The 22,070-nt window shown below is 34.6% G+C and overlaps 1 protein-coding gene across 1 annotated transcript in view; it reads left to right on the top strand.

Moving 5' to 3' along the window:
• Positions 1 to 22,070, top strand: part of DIAPH3 (diaphanous related formin 3) — a 210,374-nt gene that overhangs the window by 138,782 nt on the left and 49,522 nt on the right. The window contains exons 25-26 of the mRNA XM_071740516.1: positions 2,345 to 2,480; positions 13,434 to 13,529. Of these exons, the coding sequence (XP_071596617.1) occupies positions 2,345 to 2,480; positions 13,434 to 13,529 (232 nt within the window). The remainder of the gene's footprint in view (positions 1 to 2,344; positions 2,481 to 13,433; positions 13,530 to 22,070) is intronic.

The following is a 22,070-nucleotide window of genomic DNA, read 5'->3' as shown; positions in this document are numbered from 1 at the left end:
TTTACATACACTACTTATCTATTTATAGTGCTATTTTTGATTCTCAGTTAATGAAAGTATTTGAAATATTTTCCAAAAAATTGCTTAAATCTGAAGCCACAGACTTCAGGTTCATAGCTATCATTGGACTTTGCTCCATGTACTTTAGTGTTATTTGGCAGCTATGATAGCTATCTTTCAGTCTCTTTGAGCACCAAATCTAGAGCACAGTTTGCCAGAGAGACAACCCACAAAATACTCCATCTCAGAAACTGTAGGCTTTGGCATGGTATGCAGAAAAGTATGCAATTTAGCAATTCTTCTGAAAGTTATCTTTGCATACTGTACCATACACTGAACACAATGCTGCTTGTATATAGCAGATGAGGTCAGATCATGTCTAGCTTTTTAGGTCTTTTTGAGCAGGGAAGTTTTAAGTATTTAATCTTAATCTTGAAATATAGTGCTAGAAACAAATAGGTGTTTGTCTCAGTCAAGTTTTTGACCATTCTTGGTATAAACATTTTTGCAGAGCTTTAGACACGTATCTGTTGTTGAAAACACAAAGAACATGTAGGATGGAAGTTGGCTCTAGAGCACAGACCTCTAAACATTGGCATCTGTATGTGAGTTTGAGTGTCTAATCTTGTGTTCTAGTCAAGGAAGTTGCATACTCAGTACAAGTAGTGGCATTAGAAGAGTTGTCCACCTGATGTCTCAAAAGACACCTATCCTGGGTAGATGTCTTAAATGGTAGCCAAGACATCTCTCACTGAATTTTTAAGTTAAGGAAGACCAGTGTCATGCTAGAGGAGGGCTGGAGGCATGGAGTGATATTCCGAACCATCCAGTTTGCACTGAATATGAAGGTGTGATCTACTATATTAAGCCCATTTGACGGTGAAAGGAATAGACATCTATGTTTGGCTACTGCAGTCTGGAGCTGAGTCCTGCTGGTATTTTAGGAAGGAAAAGTAGATGCAAAGTAGATGTTTCTTTGTTCACTCTGTTAGGAAAGTGTCATTTCTGCCAAAATTGGATTTGTGCTCAAGTCCCAGAAGTTTTTTTTACAGACTACCCAGACTGAAAATCATCAGCAAATAATTTGTTAAAAATTAATTCAACGTGCAATTTTAGCATTTTGTAGTAGGCATCTCCCCTCCTCCCCCAGTTTCAAGAAAATTGAAAGAGGTAATGCTGGAGAAGACACTATGGAAGTAAAGTTTTGCTTTGTTATAAATAGTCCATTTTATTGTCAGTTTTTGTGACTGAAAGCTTATTCTTCAGTTACCAAAGAGAGGTATTTACTCACAAGATTTATGTGACTTTTATTTTTTTTTTTTCCTTCCTTTGGTCATGGTGATGTTTCAAATAGTGCCCATGCAAATATTGCTGCAAGCTACAGTAATCTGTGCTTTATAGTACTCTTCTGTCCATTCTTTTTTTTTTTTTTTTTTCCCAGATGCAGGCTGGGCATTTTCTTGCTAAAAGCAACATGAGATATTAATTATCCCTGCAAAAGGGCAGCCCTTGCCTCAGACCTTGTGAAGTTGTTAGCCATTTTGTAAGAGTTTTTGATCTGTTGTGAAAGATGAGAGTTTGTGTGTAGCTGCATTCTGAAAAGAGAAACTTTCTGCAATGAATATTATGCATGGCACTTTACATTTAATGCAAGCCACAGTCTAACAGTGAGAATTTACCAGTGAATATAGCTAGCACTAAGTTAATGAAAAGGTAATCCTAAAATAACTATGTTAAGAAATTGTTTATTATGACACAGTTTTTTTGCTTAGTGTCTGAATATGCAGAATAATGATTTAAAAACTCTGAAATTCTTAGTGCTGTTTTGGCTTCGTTGGAAACTTTAGAGTATGTATTTATAATTCAAAATGAACAATCGTGTACAGGTATAAACCAGAAGAGAAGAATTTATAAACCCAGTGAGTTAATGCCTGTGTGGATAAGAACAAGAAAAATCACAGCTGAGTCATCCAAGCAGCTTTTCTTTTGCTTGGTATAGTGGCAGCATGAAAATGTATTTCTGTAATATTCTAATAGTAACATAGTTTTGTAAAACAGTTGGTTTAGATATTTTGAGTCCTTCTTATGTTAACATGTATTCTTAAGATTAATTTCTTGTTGAATATATAAGCTCCATATGGGGGCAATTACTATGCCTTTCATGCATTTATTCTGAATTCACTTACTCTTCTGAATAAACAGTACTAAATATGGAATGTAAAATATTTATTTGGCTTGGTAAATTAAGGTTAGTTAGGAGATGTGATTTTAAAACTGTTTTTAAGGTTCAGCTTTGTTTTTGCAAAAAGTTCTGTTTAATGCAAGTCTATTACTTTTTTCACAGCAAGCAGTAAAGGAGAATATAAGAAGAAGGGAAGCAGAAGAAAAACAGAGGCGAGCTAAAATAGCTAAGGAGAAAGCAGAAAAAGAAAAACAAGAGAGGCAACAAAAGAAGAAGCGCTTGTTAGAAATGAAAACAGGTAAGGAAGGAAGAAAACACATTTTGCCTAGTGTTTTACTGGATATAAACCTGCTATTTTTTCATTATCTGAATGTGCTATAAGAAAAGACACAATAAATGGATGGATTTAACCAATTAAATTTTACAGCAAAGGGGTTCTGAATTTTTTTGTCAGTGAGCTTCTCTAATTATCTGATTTCCTCAAGCTATTTTAGAACTCGTAATGCTGCTTTGTGTTTTTCCCTTAGATTATATTGAACCTTGTGTGACTTAAATTCACTTATGCTCAGAATCCCTTATGTTACCTGATAACAGACGTTTTTCCAAATCATAAAGCCATTTTCTTTCTTTTAACTAAGGTACACATTCATTTTTGTTCTTTTATGAGATTAAGCCCTTTCTCAAGTAGTCTGGATTTTTCTTTGAGTACGTCAATTGTTATTTCGATAGGTTCCTATTGAAGCACCTTAAAACAAACCTCAGCCATGCATTTTTGAAGTTACTCATTTATACTGTGTTGCCTTTTTGTACCAAAAGAGAGAGCAGACCTTGTGAGTTATCTGATACTAAAAAAGATGCCTGATGATCCTCTATACTCTTGTATTTTATTCCAGACTGAGATCCTGGAATCCTTCAGAATGATACATGATTTACTGTGTAAATTATTGTGAGCTACTCTCATCTTTCTTCTGAGCAGGTCTTATTAAACAGTTCCCCACACAAGCCCTGGTCAGAACCTTTGGCATAAATGATTACCTGTCTCTTCCATGTTTCACCAACAGCCAGAGTAGGTGTGTTGAGTTTCAGAGATTCTTCAAACTAAAAGTCTTTGATTTCTTTTCATAAGAACATCCATGTCTTGAGGTATGAGACTAAGGCTTTCTCTTAAGTTGGAAAAGCAGACATCTGCCTTCTGAACACAAAATTTCTAATTCTTTAGAATTAATTTCTGACTCAATCAGAAAACTTCCAGTGGCAATTTTTTGTCATAGAAGATAGGGGGGACTGCAAAAGTCAAGGAAAGCATAAATGATGTCTGCATTCAGGTGTGATTGTATGTGTTTCAAAAGAGGTTAGATGTTCTTCTCTCAGACATGTTGCATACATGACTGATTGTGCTTTGGATGGTAAACTGATAGTTGCTCAGGGAAAATTAAGGCTCTTCTCAAGTCCTGTTCTTCCTGCTGTCATGTTCAAGCTTTGCAGAATTCAGGTGCCAGTCTTAGGGATTTCTGAGTCATGTACCCACATGCATGTAGGTCTCTGTAGTTAAACCTACTCGTTCAGCTAATGTAGCTTGGAACTCTTTTTATCTACAGATTAGGTAAATGAGTAAATAGCTGCGTTATCTCTTAATAGCTTTAAAAAAATTTTTTTTTAAAAGTGTGTGGAAAGACTTCTTGCTCTTGTTAGCAGCCACTTAAGGTTGGGTATGGAATGACTGATGTAAACAACAGCAGATGGGAAAAGATGATGTTAGGATCGCCTCAGGTTATAAATCTCTTCAGTCTGATATCCACCAAATTGGTCAATGAGTTAGTTTTTGTTCTGCAAAACTCCTTGTGAGTTTTCGACATAATTTTAAGTCTGTTTAGAAAACCAAAATTCTACAATGGAATTTTTTTTTTCCCCAACCATAATTAGTTAATTGGAAGGCTGTCTTCTCATGAAGTATCTGCAAATCAGTCAGAAAATATTTACCTGCCAATAAATTCCTAACCAGGTCCTCCCTCTGTCAAAATACCAAGACTCTAACCAGGAATGTGACTGTGTTGTAACTTATTTTTGCTACATATCATTTCTATCTGTAGGGACTAGGTCAGATGTTGGATTTGAAGGATCATTATTTCAATTATTGCTTGAATGAAGTAGCTGAAAGCTCAGCGATGTCACCATCCTAGAAAATATTTTATGAATTTGAGACAGGTGCATACTTGAAGAAGAGACAAAAATATAGGGTATATGTACTAACTGGTTCTTCAAGATTTTTTTTCTTTTTGGTGTAGAGGTCATATTGTATTCTGAATCTCCACTCTACATTTATCAGTACCATTGCTTTGTAACTGAAAATGACTTAAAGGGTAGGGTTGCCTGTGTATCTCTGCTTTATGCTACTTCAGTTTCTTAACAGTTCCTCTTAAAAAAAATTAAAAGAACAACCCCACTTCACTGGACTGACAATCATTAACAGCACTGCTTGTGATAATAATTTATTCTTAAGCCTTGTTTGTCATTAACACTGCAGATTAGTTTTTACTACGTATTCAAAGCACTCAGTCCTTAACACCTGTGTCCTAAAATTGATGTGAATATAAAACCCCATTGAGATGATGCTCTAGAGTTGGCAATGATGGCTTCTGGTGATGGTCTCAGTTGACAAGATGGCATGGAAAAACTCAAGAGCTCTTCTGCAAGGGAAGCTAGAAGTGAAGTGGATATTTTTTGTCTTCTCTACCATCTTCCCTTCTGCACACCCAGTCTGGGATCTTATATAAGATGGTTTAGTTTCTAGACAGTTCCTGACCCTCTTGTCTATCCCTAGATAAGGTGTTAATACCCTAGCTTGCAGGACTGCTTTCAGCTCGATTGTTTTGTTTTCCTTTGCTTAGCTTCTGCTTCTGTTCTTAATGTAAAAGGAGTCTTTTCACAAGGCTTGAGTTTGTTGTTTCTTTTCAGAGACCATTAATTGGCCATTAGTGACTTGTTTACAGTTCTGCAGTTTCTGCTTTCAGCCTGTGCCCATAATGTTCAAGGCCTGTGCTATTATTGAATGCTTAAACAGGATTTATATCATCATATTAAGCTTGTTTTGTTAGCCACTGGTCTCATTTACAACTTAGACATTTAACCTGTCCTAGATTCTTCTTTGTTAACCACTGGTCTCATTTACAACACAGACATTTAACCTGTCCTAGATTTGCCTTTCTTCTTGAAGTCTTTTTCTTCGTAGCTGGTCAGCTTTCATCTGCTTTTGGAAGTTTTATGAAGGGTAGAGTTTTGTTGCCTACATTGTCACTTTCTGCTACATTTCTTCACGTAAAAGTGACATACAAAATGTTGCAAACTTTTCTGCTTTTTGGGGTGTATTGCAGATTTTTTCTGCATTCAAAAACTGAAAGATCTTAAAGAAATATATACAAAACCATAGATTTTATGAATGTCTACCAAATATGTGAGATATGTTGTATATAGCACATTAGGACTGTATCATACCAGGTATGCCTCACACTATACGGATGTATTAAAACAAAAGGACAGTGATCCCAAATTGAACTTAACTCCTGATTTTTATCTTTTGGGACAAAAAAAAATTCTGTGGGCTGAACACAATAATCTCATCACTATTAACTGACATATACTGCAAACATGAGGTGTCAAGTGGTCCTACAGAATTCTAGACTTCTTGCCAACTGTATTAGTCTTTGTATGTACAGGTCACAACTTAATCATCTAGATCAGAGCCTACTGTCTGGCATCCATACCTGTACATCTGAGCGTCTTTGAAATACTGTTACACTAAATTCAGTGTTGATACAGTCATTTTCTAAAATCAGATAAATATGTCAAATTCTGGAGACCCCAACACAAGGACATGGAGCTGTTGGATATGGAATTGTTTAACTTACTCTCTTCCAAGTCTTTCTGAGATTTGGACCTGAAGCCAATGTGAAATTTGGATCTCTACAAGCTGTCATTTCCTGAAATTCTTAGTCTGTATTTTTACATCTCAGATAGTGACACTTTTGTGTCCTTATGATCAAAACTCAAATGGTTCACTAATATAAAAGGATGTGAGTCTTAAATTTGCATAATAGTGATATCAGCTACATATTTTCTTTTTACCTGCATCCTAACCTGGAAAGTGTCTGGAACTCATTAGAATTTTTGAATGTTTCAGCAGTGAATGATATTTGGTATTTTGAAATTTATGTTAATCTGTCCTCTAAATACTCTCAGGGTTACAAAGTGATATTCATCATGAGATGCTTTGTCAATAAGATTGCTTTTCTCACTTCTATGAAGCCAGTTTGAACTATCACAAACTATGGCTCCAAAGGTAAATAGCCTTTAAGGGGATCTTTATGTAAATGCCATTTGTCTGCATACTATTAACATTCAGATACATACTTTCTCATGCTGTTCAGATTCTCAGAAGAAAGCACACCAATCAATTATTTTGATCTTATCACAGTGTAAAGAATTCTATAACTGTGATAACACCAGCTAAATTTATTGTAATATAATTGAGAACTCCATCATTGTGGCATCTTCATTGTGTCTTACTTTGAATACTATTTAAGTAACAAGCCACTTTCTTCAGTGGTTATTTACGAAGTCTGCCCTTTCTTATACAAAAGCAGTGAAGTGATGCCAAACTCATGTCTTAAACATCTGATTTCCAATTTAGAGTTTTAGTTTGTTTTCAATTGTGTTACTAAGTTCCACTTTTATCAGAACTAACTGGTTTTAAATCCATGTTCCAGTTCATTTAGGCAGTTATGACCTTGTTTGCAGTCAATTTTGCAGCATTTAATTTTGCAGAGCTTTTTGTATTGTTTATTAGGTTTGGAAAAACACATTTACGTCTCACAAACTTTGTAAGAGTGTTTTAGCTTTTGGCACTTCAGACGTTTACTACTTTATCACTGGCTGCTAAACTGTACAATATGAATATTTTCATTAGTTCTGTAGTGTTCTGTGTAACAAAAGGACACCATGGATCCCAGCACTGATGGCTTAATAAATAAAAATAGTAAACATAACTAGGTAGTTTAAATTCAGATTTCTACAGATAAACTTCTTGCCTTTGAAATAAGTTAAAAAATCCCCAAACCTACTTATATATTAGTAGGTATGCTCAAAGATCCTGTTTTTCCTGCCTAGCTCAAGTTCATAAGGCCTCCATTTTATTAATTTCTTCTCACTGGCAGAGGAGAATCAATACTTCTTAATAGTACTGCTTTTCTCTGAGGGGTGAAGGACTGCAAATGTTGCATTACAACTGAGATGACATCAGTAGTTGCTAACATATATTGATATTTTTTTGTTATAAAATGTCTCCTGGGCTACTTTCTTGAAAGATACAATTTTTGGGTAATAGTAACCTTATTGCTAAATTTTTGGCATTTGGATTTATGTTTGGGCAACTACATTTACTTTGAGGGGGACAAAAGATCTAATAATGCTCTATGTGAAAAAATTCTGAGGGTGTAATATTAAAATCCAGTAACTCTTTTCTATAAGATCTCTTTTCTGTAGGGAGTTTCCCCTTTTGGAATGTCAAGTACTCTGTTCATCTCAGTTCCTCTCTGGTGATGGTAAATCTTTCCAGTCATCCCATGACTGCCTCCAATTATCCTTAAATTGGACCCTCTTCACCAAGAGGATTACTGAGGTCATTTTTTGTTATTTTAATTTATTCTTGAAGATCACTTTTATTATGAACCTGCTGAGGAATAAATCCATTCTGGAACTGTGAGGAGTGTAACTTCTTCCTCTTATATTAAATAACAATGAGCAGAAAGAGCTGGGGACACCTTCATTCTAATACTTAATGGGCAGCTGAGAGTAAGCTCATGAGAAGTGAGGAGAAGTAGATCTAATTTTGCTTTATTCTCATTTAAAAAAACAACAAACAAAACTATATATGAAGAACAAGTCATGACAGACATTGACCACAAATCTGCTAGTGTTGTCACCTGATACGTCACTAAGTATCAAGGTTGTTTTTCAGCTACAATTCTATTGTTAGGAGAATAAAGTATAAATCTCAGTAAATTACTGAGAACAGATGTTTCCTCAAGAACAGTTGTCACATTTGTACTTCAAAATGATACAGTCAATGATAAAATACAGTTATGCTCAATTTAAAATAATAAAAAAAATTGGGCTTGAAAAACGTGATACACCTGCAGAAGCCACAGGAAAAGATGAAACACAGCAAAACCTCATCAAATGTCACTCTGTAGGATGTTTAGGGAATTAGATGTTTTCGGTGTGAAAAAGTAGAACCAATCTGAATGTATATTAATTAAAAACCGACAACTAATAGTCACAAGTCATGTTCTGACAAGATCTCAATGGTGTAAATCTTCTGAAGCATGTAGGTGTAGTTCATGCGCTCCTTGGCAACCCATGGGCTCAGAATGCAGCAGCTGCACTTTCTTTGTACTAGGTATAGTTCCAAAATAACAAAAGGTTTAGAAGAAATAATTATTTTTCTTTCTGAAAATTTGACTTAGAAATGGACCCTTTGGAGATAGTAGCTGAAAGGCATTTGTGAAACTGAGGTTTACACAAAGACTCTGAAAAAATAAGTAGCAACTGTATTTGGGAAAAAGAGAAACAGTCAAAACAAGCAAAACTGTTGAAAAAATTAAGTTATTGAAGGAATGTATATAGAAAAATATTCTCATAAGACTTGTCCTGTATGTTGTAGGAGTAACATTTCAAAGGAAATGTGAAAAGAATGCTGCAAACTTACAATGGCATTACCATGGAAGAAAAAAAAAAAGAAATCTCTATAACCATCTTTGAGATTAAGAGCTGTAACATTTATGCAGAGAATAGGTTTTGGTTTGATTAAGCGTTTCACACTCCAAATACTATCTCTTCTCAATAAGGAGGTAGACATCAGAGTCTTTTTTAAACCCTCAAAACTCTCACTCTTGCTATGTGTAAATACTTTTGTTCTTTCTGGGTTTTTTTCTGAATCATTAGAAGTTTCTTCTGAAGTTCCAGAGGAGGGGAGGAATAAATATCCATAACAAAGCATTGGAGGGTATGCTTTGTTTTTTTTTCTTTCCTTAGTCCAAGCTTGTGAAAGAGCCAAGAACCTCCTCTGTCATTTTTTGAAAGCTAGCAGAAGAGAGGGTCATGTCTCTGACTCTTCCTTCAAACAGAGTTTGCTGCTGCTTCTGTTTCTGTGCTCTTCAGTATGACGCTTATCTTCACTCAGCAATACCTCAGTGGTTGTATAGAAGCAGTCTTGTTACTGCATACCAAAATATTCTTGCTCTGAAGCTTGCTGACAGAAGTTTCTTGATTTCTCTGGCAGCTTCTATCCACTGAGAGCTATTAAATGCAAATGCAAAGTCTTTGAATCCCAAACTGCTGGAGACCAAGAGATCATTCTAGAAATGTCATTACATATTTACTCTCTCCTTTTTATAAATGTTTGCTATTGGTTACTAGTGCATAGAAGATTCAGGACAAGGTGTACCTTTGATCTAAGCCTCCTGGGTGAACTTGGGCATTTATAATCACCCAAACAAAAAGGGTCTTGCTCACCCAGAAGCTTTCCTGTGACTAAGCTCAGTCATGTAATCCAATCAGAGTGAGAAATTTTATAACTTTTTCCATTCAGCCTCTCATCTCTGTAGCCCATCAGTATGAGTGATTATTATGTATATGTTCTGAATTATCAGTTGTTTATAAATTTTAATGCAATTAACAATGTCTTTCCCTGTGCTTGATGAATTCCTTCAGGAGGCATACAGTAGCCAAGAGACAAGATGTTCATACACACCCACAAACCTATATTATATTCTTATAACGAGCTACATTCAGTTAAGAATGCTAGGGGTGGTTCTGTTTTCTAAATGAAATTGTAATTGATATGTCTCAATAACAGATGGGTATTCTTAACCCTCTGTGATACAACACTAATGAAAATAACAGTTTTTTGTCTAGTCCAAAAATCACATTGCTCATGTTCTTGTCACAGTTAGAGCCGTGACATGTAAGGAAAAAAGAAAAAACATTAGTTAACGGTCAAACGTTTTGGTTGACTTCTTCATGTGTAGTTATCTGTTCTCTCTATTGGCTGTCCTACCAAATTTTAATCCTAGATAACAGTATATAAGGTTAGTCTGTTTTCCTTATGAGTGATTAAGTATAAGTAAGAGAAACTTAGCATTTTGAAAGATGCAGAGGAAGTGTAAAAATGAGCCATTTTTCATCCAAAGTAATCTCTTTACACCACGCTTATTTTAAAAGCATTTTGCTAATGATATTAATCATTTGATCATGTAAATGGAGTAGTCCTGGAACTATGATATATATAATTTGTTTCTTGATAAGTATGTAAAATGTAGGGGTCACCACTGACTGCATTGGCTGTTGCTATCATTGTAAGACATATTAAAGTTGTATTGTAAAGCTTATGATATGTAGCACACTAAAGGAGAGAGGTGTCTAATATTCTTCACATTTTAAAGACATAGCTATGAAATTAGGCAGTTTATATCTGACTTGACACTGAAATGTCAAGGACAAAACTGACCATCTATTCTGGCAAGTTTACCTCTGCTGAAGAAGGTATTTAAGAGAAAGTTGTATGGGTTTTAATTAGGTATGATATCGAAAAGTATTTAAATCTTTTATTCTGCAGTTGAAGGAAGAGAGATCATTTAGATCATAAAAAGGTATATTTCTCAAAGGAATTATTGTGGACTATGAAGCTATCTGCAAGTCAGCTAGAATTACTAGTTCTAGGTTGTCAAAAGATTGATACACTTGACTAATTATGGAGGCAGGTGGGACTGGTGACACCAGTCTGCAGCAGCTTGTGAAAGCTGATTTAAAGGTCCCATAAGTGTTAATATTGAACAATATTTGTGACTCTTATAGTATCACTACAGCAATGTTGCATACAGTTCTCCTAGGGCATTTTAAAAGATTCCTGAAATAGTGCATGAAACAAGTTAATTTCTTAAAGTTCTCTCATTTAAATTTGGACAATAGTATAGATAGTGTGGGTATTAATAACCATGTAACATCATAGAAGGTGTCATAGACAACTGTTGCTCTAGGCATCAAAAACTGAATTTGGAGCCAACTGAAAAATTAGGAATTTGAAAAACAGTCTTTTTGCATATTTTGGGTACATAGATTAATAAATATGTATGGTTTTATTTGCAGTGGTTTACTTTTTTTCAATAAATCCATGTATATAGAAAAACTACTACAGGAGTTTTTTAATTCCAGTTTCTATATTTTTCTTAAATTTCCTATTTCTTTCAACTTTCTTATTTTTCTGTTAACTGCTTTGCTTGTCAATGGAAGCATTAATCTATAACCGAGTTTGTGACTACAGCTTTTTTCAGATAAGTGTGAAAAACGGATAGTACCCATGCAGATGTTACAGCTATGCTACAAAAGTTGTGATTTTGGAGGATTTCTATTCCATTATTTAAAATATTTTCTAATTTATTTGATGGGTCTTCTTATAGTATAGCAGATTACGTATGAGGAGTTTTTCTTTTAAAAAAAAAATTTATGAAATCCATAGTAGTCTTTGATAGGCTTAAAAGGAAAGAGATGACATGCTGAAATAGGATTGAAATTTTTCTTCTGTTGTTCCTACTTCCTACAACAAAGCTTATGAACTCTTTTCCATAAACAGTTATGGTGTCATTTTGGAGACTGTGATATTATTCAGTCTTTTTTTAATTACTATTACACAAAAGGCTTATAAACTTTCCTCCAACATTCGTGTAGCTAATGGCTTGGCCTCAAAATTTCTTCAAGCATCACTCTGATTTGAAACTACTCAGTGAGTGTTTTAATTCCAGACATGATTACTTGAGAGAATTGCATGGCATCAAATGAAGAAAGAAAAATTTAAAGAGCCAACCAACCAACCAAAGTTTAAAAGCCCCAGGAATCTTAACACAAAATCTGAATAATTTTTTTAAGGTACTTTCCAATCCATATTAATAGCTCAGATAATCTGTAAGAGTACAAACTTCAGCATAATAAACCATGCTGTATTAAATAAAAACCAGGAGAAAAATCTGTACACAGTCTTCATGTTTATTCTTTGTCTCCCATGTATTTTTACAGTAAATAAAGGACCTTATATGTTATGAAATATGTTTCCTAATTTTTCAGTTATTTCTTTTTGTGTGTTGCTCTTTTGTGTAACATTGTTAAGTTAACTAGTCTTGTAGGACAGAGTACAGAGAAAAAAGGAGAACTAAGGGTTACTCTTTGCAGGGTAAAAAAACTAGCTGGCCAGGCCCAAAGAATTGTGGTGAATTGAGTTAATATTCACGGATAGCAATAGCTGCAGAACTGTGTGATATGTCTTACTGTATTCAAGGTGTGTGTTGATCTAGGGAGTTTTGCCCAGTGAGGCATAATGAGATTTCTATTCTTTAGAAATAATTCTTTATTCCTCTGTGGTGATTTTTTTGTCATACAGTAAACCCCCGGAGTTGTGTTCTTTGTTCTTTGTGTTCTCCCAGGCATAGACACCAGGGTTTAACAAGGTTCAAAAATCTAATGTGTCCCGATGTGTTTATTTGAGGAAATAAAAGTAGGGCATTTCATACTTGTATTTAAGCATAATCTCACAGTAATATTCAGAATTCTTTCAGAGGATGGTATACATATCTATAACATGATGAGTAGAATTTTCTTGAACTACATCAATTATTTAATATTGGCCAGAGGTTATTAAATGAGATGGGAAAATGGCTTTTGATTAAAGCTACCTGTGCACATCCTATCCAGACCAATATTGTGATTCAGCTTCCTGCTGAGAACCAATTTCATCTTTTTATTACAATAACTGGAATGATCTCTTGTCTAATTTAGCAATTCATTTAAGGGACAGCTCTTGAAAGCTGACATGAAACTGATTATTTGCAGTTGCAAAAGGGTACTGAAAGGAAAATACTATTTAAATGACATTTCACCTAAAACTATGCTTGACTCTTAGCGTAGAGAAATAGGAATGTGAAATGAATGGGATAAAGTTTGGCCTACTTCAATGTACAGAAGACCAAATCTACTGTGATTAATTGCAAGAGGGCAATTTGTCGATGTTACAAGTCTGGTCTAAGTTTGAAAAAAATAGCTTGGATAATATCATGAAATCTCTGATTGTTATTAATTGTTATCATTATTTTTTTATGGTTGGATATTGCTGTGGTAACATAGAGGGTTCCTTGACTCTCCTTTACAGAAGGTGAGGAGACTGGCGTGATGGATAACCTGTTGGAGGCCTTGCAATCAGGTGCAGCTTTTCGGGATCGAAGGAAAAGGACACCAAGGTCTAAAGGTAAATATTCTGGTTTACATTGTATTTTCTAGAGGAAGTTAAAAGCATTACACATCCAGTACTCTAAATGCTATCGGGTTTAATTCTTTCTTGCAGTGACAACTTATAGGGATGATCAGGCTGTTTTGCTGATGTCAGTAGCACTTTGGAGAGGAATTTACTGAACATAGCATAGCCTGAATATTATGACAAGTCTTTGAGACAGCAACCTGTACTTTAACTTCTTAGGGTTTATAACTGAATGGGGAAAGTAAAAGTCATATTTCTCCATAAGTGAATCAAAATATTTCACTGATATATATAACTGTCACTTTACTCCTAGAAGTATCTAACTTCTAAATATTTCTGTCTTGTAATATTGTTACAACACTCTAGAAACTTTCAAAGATGTGCTTTATTTCCATTGTTTCCTTGCTTTTGCAGACATACCACAACATCTCAGGCCAACCACACAGTGGCCTCTGCTTAAAGCTTGTAACCATGGTAATGAACCATATTCATGAATTGCATGCTTTTGTTAACTTAGCTTGTGTAGTTGATCTGTGCTTTCAGAAGGCTGCTGTGATTTTTTTTCATTTTTCTGCATTAGTGGAATTCTGAAATTTTATTGGAACCTACTTTTTTTAAGAATCACATGAACATAACATCCTGAAACTATATGTATTGATTACTTTGCAAAGCTCTACTATCTTTGGGGGGAGGGTGCATGTGTATTTGTTTATCTTTTTAATGTTTTAAACTTTAGTACACATATAGATCTTGACAACAGGTATGTTGGGGTTTTTTTGTGGATGATGGAGCTATAATTGAAAGCAGATTGCAGACATTTAAAAGGTTGCTAGGTGTTTATGATGCCAAATGAAAGAAATTTCTGCATTAATTCTTTGTCTTGGTTTTCTTGTTACTATACTGGGGGTGGTGTAAGCTATCATTTACCAGTATAATTCAGAAGTGATACTGTATCAGCAAAGTATTCGTAAATCATAAATTTCAGTTACTTCATGGCAAAATATTTCTCCAAATTTTGAGCATGAGTCATATGTATATGTTTATTCATAAACTCCTGAGCTATTTCACTGTAATCTGTAGGATTTTGTCATCTATTAAGGTTTACAATTGAACGTGGAGGCGCTTGATAGTTTTGTTAGAAAATCTACAGAATATTATTGTATTAAGCTTGAAGAGTCGAGTGACTGTTTTCAGTGGCTCATAACTAGTAGTCTCAGAAAAAAGTTTCTATATGTAATACCTCCACTGAAGAAAAATTTTATTGAAATGTAAAGAAAAACAAAATACCCTTTCTTATTTTTTTTTTTAAGTGGGTGCATTTTCCTTTGATATTTAAATGAACTGTGGAGTTTATAAAGAAGTTGCCATCAAATTGACTATGTTAATTATACCTCATGTTTAACTATTTATGTCATAAGTGCCTATAGCAAAAAAAACCCAAAAACCAACCAAAAAACACAAAACAACAAAAAAACCCCCAACCATGCTGAATTTCATGTTATTAAACACAAAATTAAAGAAAATAGAGTGGGAAGGACAGTTTAAAGGTAATTAATTCACTTACAGGAACTGGCTTAAAGAGGACTCAAGTAGATTTGACAGTTGCTTGTCTAGCACATTGATATTTGAATAATGCCTATGGAGCATATCTGAATTCATCCTTTTAAATGTTTCTGCTTGTAAGAACAATGATGTTCAATGTTGCTTCTGTTCAAGTTATTCTTATTCTCTCTCTCTCTCTCGCTCTGCAGACAAACAGTACAGTTTCCAGTTTTCATACTAACTGCATTTGGGGAAACATTAGCGCCACGTTTTACATTTCAGATTAAAACCAAAACACACAAAACCACAAAACCAAATTTAAAAAGCCCTAAGATTTTAATCCTGCAATGTCTGAGTCTAACCCAGGGACTGTTTTGTATGTCAGATGGACTTAATTTGGTACTGAAGTTTGAAATTCAGACATTTAATTTGTACAGAAGATTAAAAGTAAACTCATTTTTTTCATTGCTGTTTTTTTACCAAAGTCAGTTTTTCCATAGAGCATTTTGAGACAATCTGATCATAAGACATTTTAAAATTAATTCAGCTTTCCTTTCATGTATTTTCTTAGCTCAGGATAATACGACTGTGATCTTGTTTTTAAGGAAGTCATTAGTATGTTTTTGATCTGTTGACATGTGTCACTACATCTTTCTGTCTTGCCCTAAATAGAACACTGAACTTGGTGCAGATTATGGTGAGTTTTGGGCTTTTTGACAGAAATAGATGTTCTTTGGTTGCTCTGAGTTTAGCTTTGAGGTGCATATGTGTATAATAAGTGATGAATACTGTCTATGGTGGCTTATTACATATATTCTTCATGAGCAAGAAGTCTGTGATTCCAGCTCACTTCAAAACAATTGCAATATGTCCGTAACAGTATTTGCTTGGTCTTCCATTGATTTGCTGTTTTTCTCAACCTAGAGTTTAAAAAAAAAACCACCGCCTCACTCTGTGCTTAAAATATGTGGAGACCTATAAAAAGTCCTCAAGTAGCAATTAAAGCACTTTTCTTGTTTTCTTTGGTACTGGTTTTGGCTGTTTACATTAACTGGTTATTGCTTCTGCTGAGACGAACATTCACTTGCAGTAGGTACACTATTGATACACACTGTAGATTCATATGGAGGATGAACTTGTTTGACTCATGATGCAGTCAGATAAAATTACAAGTGGTGGGTTGAAGTGTGCCCTCTGAATCACTGACGGTGTGTGGCATTGTCTCTTGGAATTGTGGTTTAACCTGGCAGGCAGCTAAATACCATGTAGCCAATCTCCCACTTTCCCCCTCCAGTGAGGTTGGGGAGAGAATAAGGAAAAAAGTTAAAACTCTTTGGTTATGATACAGACAGTTTAATGGGACAGAAAATGAGGGGGAAATATTAATATTGGTAAAAATATACAAAACAACTGATGCACAAACCAATTGCTCACCACTCACTGACCAATACCTAGCCAGTCCCTGAGCATCTGCCAAACCCCTGGCCAGCTTCCCCTTCCCATCTTCTTGTGTACCCCCAGCCACCTTGCTGTCAGGGTAGTGTGGGAAGCTGAAAGGTCCTTGATTTAGTGTAAGCAATGGTGAGCAACAACTAAAGCATCAGTGTAAAGATCAGTGTGTTATCAACATTATTCTCATCTTAAATCCAAAGCACAGTATCATACAAGTTACTAGGGAGAAAATTATCCCCGCCAAAATGAGGACAGTTGGGCAGATGCCATCGAGTACTGGATAATGTCTTCTGTTACAAAACCAAAACAAGGAAATTAATAAAAAAACTGCCTTAGTCTTTAGTGTTTAGTCTTTATGATTCTTTTAGTCTTTATGATTCTTTAGTCTTTATGATTCATCATCATCCTCAGCATGAGACTTCTCTTTGAGGTGGAGACAAGCACTATGTAACAAGGTAATCCAAAGGAGTCAGCCAATGCTACTTAGCTCTAGAACTGAGAACTGAAATTGTTTCCTTTAACTAAATAAACTGCTTAAGGGGAAAAAAAAAAAAAAAAAAGGCAAAATTAGTAAATTGAGTGGACTGCTAGCCATTGATTGGCTGTTTTTCTCTTCATGACCTGTTGTGCTCTCCAGAAAGGCCTGGTACTGTTCAGCTGATATTTCTGATTAAAAAGGAGGAGTACTGCTTCACCTGCTGCATCCCAGGGTAGCCTCTTGGGTGTGTTATTTTATTTTCAGTCATACTGCACTCTTCTTTTATTGAACAGATTGCCTCTTTCTAACATGGTATGTGGTTTCTGTCAAGTTTAAATCTACTCTCTTTCGGTGATGAGAATTACCAGTTGTATTTTTTTTCGGTTTGTGACAAGACTCATCAAGTCAGATTATTTCTTGCCGAGGAAGAGTGCTGCTGCATAACTAATAGAAGTAATATGCATTTGGAATTGTTAGGTCTTGGAAATGTTCTAACACCTCAAGAATACAAATAATTTTCTCTAGATTTTTTATTATACAGGTATATTTATATATTTTTTTCCATCCAGGATTCTTTTTAAATTAGCAACTGAATTACATATATGTTCAGAAGTACCAGTTAATGTTACAGTTTGCTTTAGGGGTAGTAAATATTGTGGTATATGCTATTGTTGTAATTTCCATTCAGAGCACTGTGTGGCACAAAGAGATGATTGTACAAAGTGTTGTACTTTGGTGAGGTTTTGGTTCAATAGCATCTAAGAGGGGAGCTTTTTTATTTTATTTAGGGAGCAGAAGAAAGCAATTTTCAGTGATCATGTTTTTGCACATTAGAAGATCATTTCAAGCAGCTAATAGTTATGACTGAGTTTATCAGTCTGAGTTTATCAGTTATTTACAACAACAGTCAGAACATATTTGCAGCTTGCACATTTATTTCAAGCTAGTTAAGTTCAAATGCACATAGAAGAATACCCAGGGCAGCACAGAGCCCACTGCAGCACAGAAAGCTGCATTATTCACTAAGTTTTCAGTCAGGCACCAAGCATAAATGCTGCTATGGCTACGCATTTATTTGTCCTAACATTAGCCAAGGTAATACTGCCTGAAATGCATGAATACAAATTAGAGATGCAGCTTTGGTTACCTCAAATGCAGTAGCAACTGCCTTCCTTTACAAGTAGATGGTATTAAAAATACTTTGAAGAAAAGCTTTAATAAAATGGAAGTTAAAAAATACAGATTGCTTTTTGTGATTGCAAATGTTAAAATAAATCTTCCTGTTGCAGTCAGTAATTGGGTTGTGGACTGCACTCCCAAAGGTAACAGTAAGGTCTTGTTTCTATACTAAAATCAAACTTCCATGGTAAAAGATAGTCATAATTGCTATAGGCATTTTGTTCAGCCTATAACTGAATAATTGAATTGTTTGTTCAATCTATAAACAATAGCATAATTTTCACGTGACGTTTAGTCTGAAGCACCTCTTAAATAAAATCCTTGTCAAGCAATGTTGTTCTGGTCCCAGTTAAGCAAAAGAAAACCCTTTTTAAATTATTTGCTTGTTTCTTTTGGGGTTTTTTTGTAAATTATTTGCTTGTTTCTTTTGGGCTTTTTTTGTCTCTTGTTCATAATAGAACTGTTGTGTGAGGTTCAGATTAGTGTCTCTGCTACCTTATATTTGAAAATCATAGCTGACAATGAGCTCAGGCTCATCTTAATTCTTGAAAGGAACAATGCAACCACGTAGAGGTCACTATTTTTTATAGCATCAAACTATGATTGATATTTCTTTTCCCTAAGTTTTCTTAAGTCTGTGCTCTGTCTTTTCCACAGCAGTATGTAGGGAACATTAGGATAGATTATGATAGATACTATTTTGAAGGCACTATGCATGTTAGCCTATTCTTCTTCCTGTATGTGATCTGTAAACATCAGTGTTTGCAACTTCAGTAGAGAATATTTTTGTAAGTCTTTTTGATGCTTTACTCATAGGCAAGTTTCCTTGGCGGAAGACTTGGAATATCTGCAGGAACTGTTGTGAAATGAAAACATTTAATAGGATTTCTGTTTAAAATAACCCAGATTAATTCTCTGTTGTTCCCATTTTAAAACCAAAGCTTCGCTTCAATAATGACTTTGTAGGTGAAGTAAAATTGCTGCTTATTCTAAATAAAATAATTCCCCTGAAACCATCTGCACTGCTTATAACAGTTTTTTCCTGGATTAGACAGCAGAGTTCAAAGAAACTGTGACATAAGAGTCAATTTTGCATGCATGGAAAAAAAAAACCAGACAGAGAAAATAAATTTGCTCATTTTTATTTCTTTGTTTAGAATATTTCTGCATTGCCATGGCTGCATACACATACATTCTCTCAGAAATTTGGCTCTGAAGAACTGACATTCCAAAATATCTAGAACTGAGATTAATTTCAATGTGGATCTTTTGGTGTTTAGGATCTTTTTCTAGTGATCCCCTTCTCTTGTAATTTAATGTCGAGGTGGAAAAATTATTCAAGTCAGAAGGGAAAACAGCTAGCAAGAAGAGTTTTGGATTTTTTGTTTTTAAGAGCCTCTGCAACAGTTATTAAAATCAACCTTTATAATAAACACTGACATCAAATGGGGTATAAAACACTTGTTTATTTAATGTTATTTATTTTTAAATTCCAAATGGTGCAAAATGGATGCAAGGTCTATTAAGAATGGAAAAGAATACTTCAAATTAGAAGTAAATGTATATTAGTAGTGTGAAAATATTCGTATAAACAGAAAAAAAAAGAAATTTTGTTAACTTGTTCCTAGTATAAGCCAAACACACTGTCAGCTTTAGTATTACCCATATTCAGAAGGAACTGAATCCTGCAAAAAAAATCCTGTGTCTATTTTATTACTCCTCTTATAAAATCCTGTGAGATTTCCCTTATGAACTCACATTATCAAGGTGACATCCTCCATTCTGTGTCTAATCATAAAGAGTTATATGTGAACATAATATAGACAAGAAATAGAGCCAAAGATTTTTAAGAGTAAAAATTTTAGGTGCCATCTTGAGACAAGGTGGACCTTTTAATGGGGCTTATTCTGCAGAGGTTTGACAACTTGATTCCTAAAATAAGACCCCTTGAAAAAATTAGGCATTCAGAAGAGCTAACTGCTCTTGTAAATTTCTTCCCAGTTTGGTGCTAGTTGAATAAGAATGCTCCTCTGAAAGGAGGCAAGGGCATTTTCTGCAAGAGAACAACTGTGGCAAAGAGGTGACATTTGAAAGCAGTGTCACTGTATATTCCATAACTGCAGATACAGTAAATGTCAGCTTCATAATCATCTAACTAGGTAACCAGATTTCCAGAAGTTACAGCAGGCAAGTTATATATTCAAAACAGTCTTCTAAATTTGCATCAGTGGGCAATCTTAAATATGCAAAGGGAGCTGTAAATTACCAACAATTTACCCACATCTGTCTTTCCATTGTGCAGTCGTGCAGAACTTCCCATTCAAAGGCAATTACTGAGTTGATCTGTATAGCCAAGACATACTTCTCAGGGAACTAAAGGATGTCTCTACTGACTGACTGACTGAACAACAGCCATAATGCCCTTTACATTGAGATATACATATATATATATATATATATAAAATCTTTCTTAAAAGAGTTACGTAAAAAAAAAAATTATCATCTAGACACTAGAAATTAGTTTTCTCTGGTTAAAAGACAGCACTGCTGACAAGAACTGAGATGAAAACAGTGTATGAGACGTATCCTGAGTCTGTTTCATGACTCAAGTGGTACCTCACTAGATGTTTATTTTTTTAGTCAATATTTCTGTAATCTAAAGGGTGTAGAGAAAGCACAAAACATTGCGAATTAAATTCTTTAAGCACACTTCTTAATTCATCTTTCTTTGCCATGGAAGTGAATGTGTTCCCCTAATGTTTTGGGAGGTTTTTTTCCTCCTTTGGGGGAATTTTGTTTCATTTTTTTCCTAGGTGATTGTTGCAATAGAATTAAAGTGTACAGTGTAAAAATGGAGTTCTATTTCTGCTTAATTTTTCTTTCAATATAAGCCAATGATCTGCAAAGGTATAAATAAAGGACATGAAAGGGAAAACAAGGGTATACTGCACTTTCTTCCCTTTGTTGGGGTAGGAGCACTTTGAAGCTTTACTTTAATATTTTGGAATACTCTAAAAGGAAATTGGCATTTAAATTAAACCAGAACTGGTGGTTGTGTCTGTAAATTGCCTGATAAATGCAGTATCATCTTTGTTTCATTCCCAAAATAGATGAGTTGTGTATTTGCATCATACATGCCTAAAGCAAAATCTACATCAGTCATCCAGCAAAATAATTAGAAGCCTCAAGAGATGTTTTCTTGGTGGCTCAAACTCAGAGATTATAAGCAGTAAAGGAAGGAATTAGATGGGGCAAATGCAGCTTTCATATAAATGACAGAAGGAAAGATGATAGCCAAAGTTACACTAAATGATCTGGAGTAATGTGAGGCAATTGGACTCTAATTCTTCTCATGTTGATGTAGCTTACAAATACAAGATGCAAAAGCATAGTTTAATTAATCTGAGGAAAGACTATTTAGATTTTGGAGGATATTTGACTAATCAAGAATGTATTAACTTCTAGCATACATTGTAAAGTAATTTGACCTTTGCTCTTGGCATGAGAATATTTAAAAGAATATAAACCAAACCAAAACCTTTTAAAGCAAGATCACTTTAACCAAACAGAAAAATTAAATTTAGTCAATGCAGTTTGCTAGCAGATTTAATTTCCTCAAGATATACAAAAAACAAGATTGCTAGTATATATACTTTTTTTCTTTAAAAGATAATAATGCTGTGTTATCGGCATTGTCTTTCTGTGACAATATTTTGTCATGATGTCTTAAGAAGATAATTTTTGTGAAGGTGAGGGGTTTTATTTTATCAGGGGAAAGAGTTTTTCTCATGTTTTATTGTCCCATGATATTTATCTAACTCTGTATAGAAGAATCAAAGAAAAAGTGCTACCTGGCCCCACAAGTTTGACCATATTTGCTG

This window comes from Heliangelus exortis, chromosome 1 (assembly GCF_036169615.1).
Source record: "Heliangelus exortis chromosome 1, bHelExo1.hap1, whole genome shotgun sequence".
NCBI lineage: Eukaryota > Metazoa > Chordata > Aves > Apodiformes > Trochilidae > Heliangelus > Heliangelus exortis.
This window is presented reverse-complemented; position numbering and strand designations above follow the sequence as displayed.